The 2,713-nt window shown below is 50.7% G+C and overlaps 1 protein-coding gene across 1 annotated transcript; it reads left to right on the top strand.

Moving 5' to 3' along the window:
* The first annotated feature begins 753 nt into the window (after nucleotides 1–753).
* LOC125594842 lies at nucleotides 754–2,325 on the top strand. Its single transcript, XM_048770891.1, has 2 exons — nucleotides 754–1,095; nucleotides 1,204–2,325. The coding sequence occupies exons 1-2, from the start codon at nucleotides 754–756 to the stop codon at nucleotides 2,323–2,325; spliced, it is 1,464 nt and encodes a 487-aa protein (XP_048626848.1).
* The last annotated feature ends 388 nt before the right edge of the window (nucleotides 2,326–2,713 follow it).

The following is a 2,713-nucleotide window of genomic DNA, read 5'->3' as shown; positions in this document are numbered from 1 at the left end:
TCAACCGAATGTTCGCTGATCAGCTAGGCAACACCATGGAAGTGTACATCGACGACATGTTAGTCAAAATCGCTCAAGGCCGACGATCACCTAAACAGCTTACGCGACTGCTTCAAGATCTTAAATGACTACGGGATGTAGCTCAACCCGGCCAAGTGTACCTTCGGTGTCACTTCGGGAGAATTCATCGGCTATATTGTCACTCAACGAGGAATCGAGGCTAACCCCAAGCAGATCTCGGCGATCCTCGATCTTCCAAGCCCAAAGAACAGCCGCGAAGTACAGCGACTAACCGGACGCATAGCAGCTCTCAACAGGTTCATCTCGCGATCAACCGATAAGTGTCTTCCCTTCTACGAGCTACTAAGGGGCAACAAGAGGTTCGTCTGGGACGAAAAGTGCGAGGAGGCGTTTAATCAACTCAAGCACTACCTCACAACCCCCCCAGTACTATCAAAGCCAGAAGCCGGCGACACATTGTCTCTCTACATAGCCGTCACATCCTCCGCTGTCAGCAGCGTGCTCATTCGAGAAGATCGGGGAGAACAGAAACCAATCTTTTACATAAGTAAAAGAATGACCGAGCCGGAGACGAGATACCCAACACTCGAAAAGATGGCCTTAGCTATCGTCACCTCGGCCAGGAAACTGCGACCCTACTTTCAGTCGCACACGATTGAAGTACTCTCCAACCAACCACTCTGAACGGTTATGCATAATACTAACCAGTCAGGACGGTTGACTAAATGGGCGATGGAGCTGAGCGAACATGACATCGTGTACAAGAATCGCACAGCAGCAAAGTCACAGGTCCTTGTAGACTTCTTGATCGAGTTAACACCAGAGCTGGAGCAAGACCTCATCCTACCAAGTTTAAACTGGATCCTCCACGTCGACGGTTCATCCACGAGTAAAGGGTCGGGGGCAGGAGTGCAACTGCAATCACCAACAGGAGAACTCATCCGGCAGTCATTCAGTTTTGGTTTTGCGGCGTCAAACAACGAAGCTGAATACGAGTCCCTCATCGCAGGACTCCGTCTCGCCAAGGCAGTGAAGGCCAAAAGAATCAGCGCTTACTGCGACTCTCAACTTGTCGTAAGCCAGTACCTCGGCGATTACGACGTCGACAACAAAAGGATGGACGCCTACCTCAAACTCGTCCAAGACCTCACGCGAGACTTCGAGTTCTTCGAACTCACGAAGGTTCCTCGCGGAGAAAATGTCTGTGCCGACGCCCTCGCTGCTCTAGGAAGCAAGCTACACGATCAAGTCAAGAGGACAATCCCAATCCATAAAATCGAGAAACCGAGCATCGATACGAAGGCGGAACAGACTGCGATCGCAGCAGCGAATAGCGAAGCGATAGACATCGACGAAGCAGAACCTCCTTCGCAGGATGATCAGCCAACAGATTGGCGCAAGGAACTCATCGATTACCTCGCTGAAGGTTTATTGCCCACCGAGAAATGGGACGCGCGGCGACTGAAGCGACGTAGCGCACACTACGTTGTCATGGACGGGGAACTACACCGATGGACCGCGACGAAGGTGCTACTCAAATGTATCTCCGGCGAAGAAACGAGACTAGTCATGGCCGAAACACATGAAGGAGCAGCAGGTAATCAATCGGGCGGACGAGCCCTCGCACAAAAAGTAAAGAATCTCGGATTCTACTGGCCAACCATGAACGCCGACTGCGAGACATACGTGCGCAAGTACGACAAATGCCAGCGTCATGCTTCCACGTTACACAGCCCAACGGAGTTCCTTCATACCCTAACTGCTCCATACCCATTCATGCGATGGGGAATGGACATCATCGGTCCGATGCCGGCATCCCGCCAAAAGAAGTTCATCCTGGTCCTCACATATTACTTTACCAAATGGGTTGAAGCCGAAGCCTACGCCAGCATCACCGACAAGGAGGTGCAAAACTTCGTCTGGAGGAACATAATCTGCCGACATGGGCTCCCATACGAGATCATTACAGACAACGGTTCACAATTCATCTCGCATCACTTCAAGGGATTCTGCGACAGATGGCGAATTCGACTCAACATGTCGACCCCGAGAAACCCGCAAAGTAACGGCCAAGCCGAGTCGACGAACAAGACCATCATCGACGGTCTGAAGAAACGACTCGACTTAAAGAAAGGTTGCTGGGCAGATGAACTAGACGGTGTCCTGTGGTCCCACAGAACAACTCCCCGCGGAGCGACGAAGGCTACCCCTTTCTCGATGGCCTACGGCGTCGAGGCAATGGCCCCCGCAGAAGTGAGTGTGACGAGCTTGCACCGATCGGAATGCCACAAAACGTCCAACTAACCGCGACATGCTGCTCGACGCACTCGACGACATCGAGGAAAAGCGCGACCAAGCACTACTCCATATCCAGAATTACCAGCATCAGATCGAGAGCTTTTACAACAAAAAGGTCAAATCGCGTCCCCTCGAAAAGGGCAATCTTGTCTTAAGAAAGGTCTTCGAAAACACTAAGGAATGGAAAGAAGCGAAAGAACGACCAACGGTCACGTTCTCTCGCTCAAAAAAAAAAAAAAAAAAAAGAAAAGAAGCGAAAGAACGACCAACGGTCACGTTCTCTCGCTCAAAAAAAAAAAAAAAAAAAAAAAGGAGCCGAGTAAATGCGCCTCAAAAGCCACTTTTACTCGCAATCTAAGAACTACGAATGGCTTGATTCCCACAAAGTGATACG

This window comes from Brassica napus (assembly GCF_020379485.1).
Source record: "Brassica napus cultivar Da-Ae chromosome C5 unlocalized genomic scaffold, Da-Ae chrC05_Random_37, whole genome shotgun sequence".
In the NCBI taxonomy this organism is placed as follows: domain Eukaryota; kingdom Viridiplantae; phylum Streptophyta; class Magnoliopsida; order Brassicales; family Brassicaceae; genus Brassica; species Brassica napus.
The sequence above is the reverse complement of the archived record's forward strand: the minus strand, read 5'-3'. Positions and strand labels throughout refer to the sequence as shown.

Bases quoted from the DNA above. Each gene is read 5' to 3' on its own strand.
- LOC125594842 (XM_048770891.1), top strand. From the start codon at position 754: ATGGAGCTGAGCGAACATGACATCGTGTACAAGAATCGCACAGCAGCA. The intron at 1,096-1,203 runs GTAAGCCAGTAC...GAACTCACGAAG, and splicing joins ACTGCGACTCTCAACTTGTC to GTTCCTCGCGGAGAAAATGT.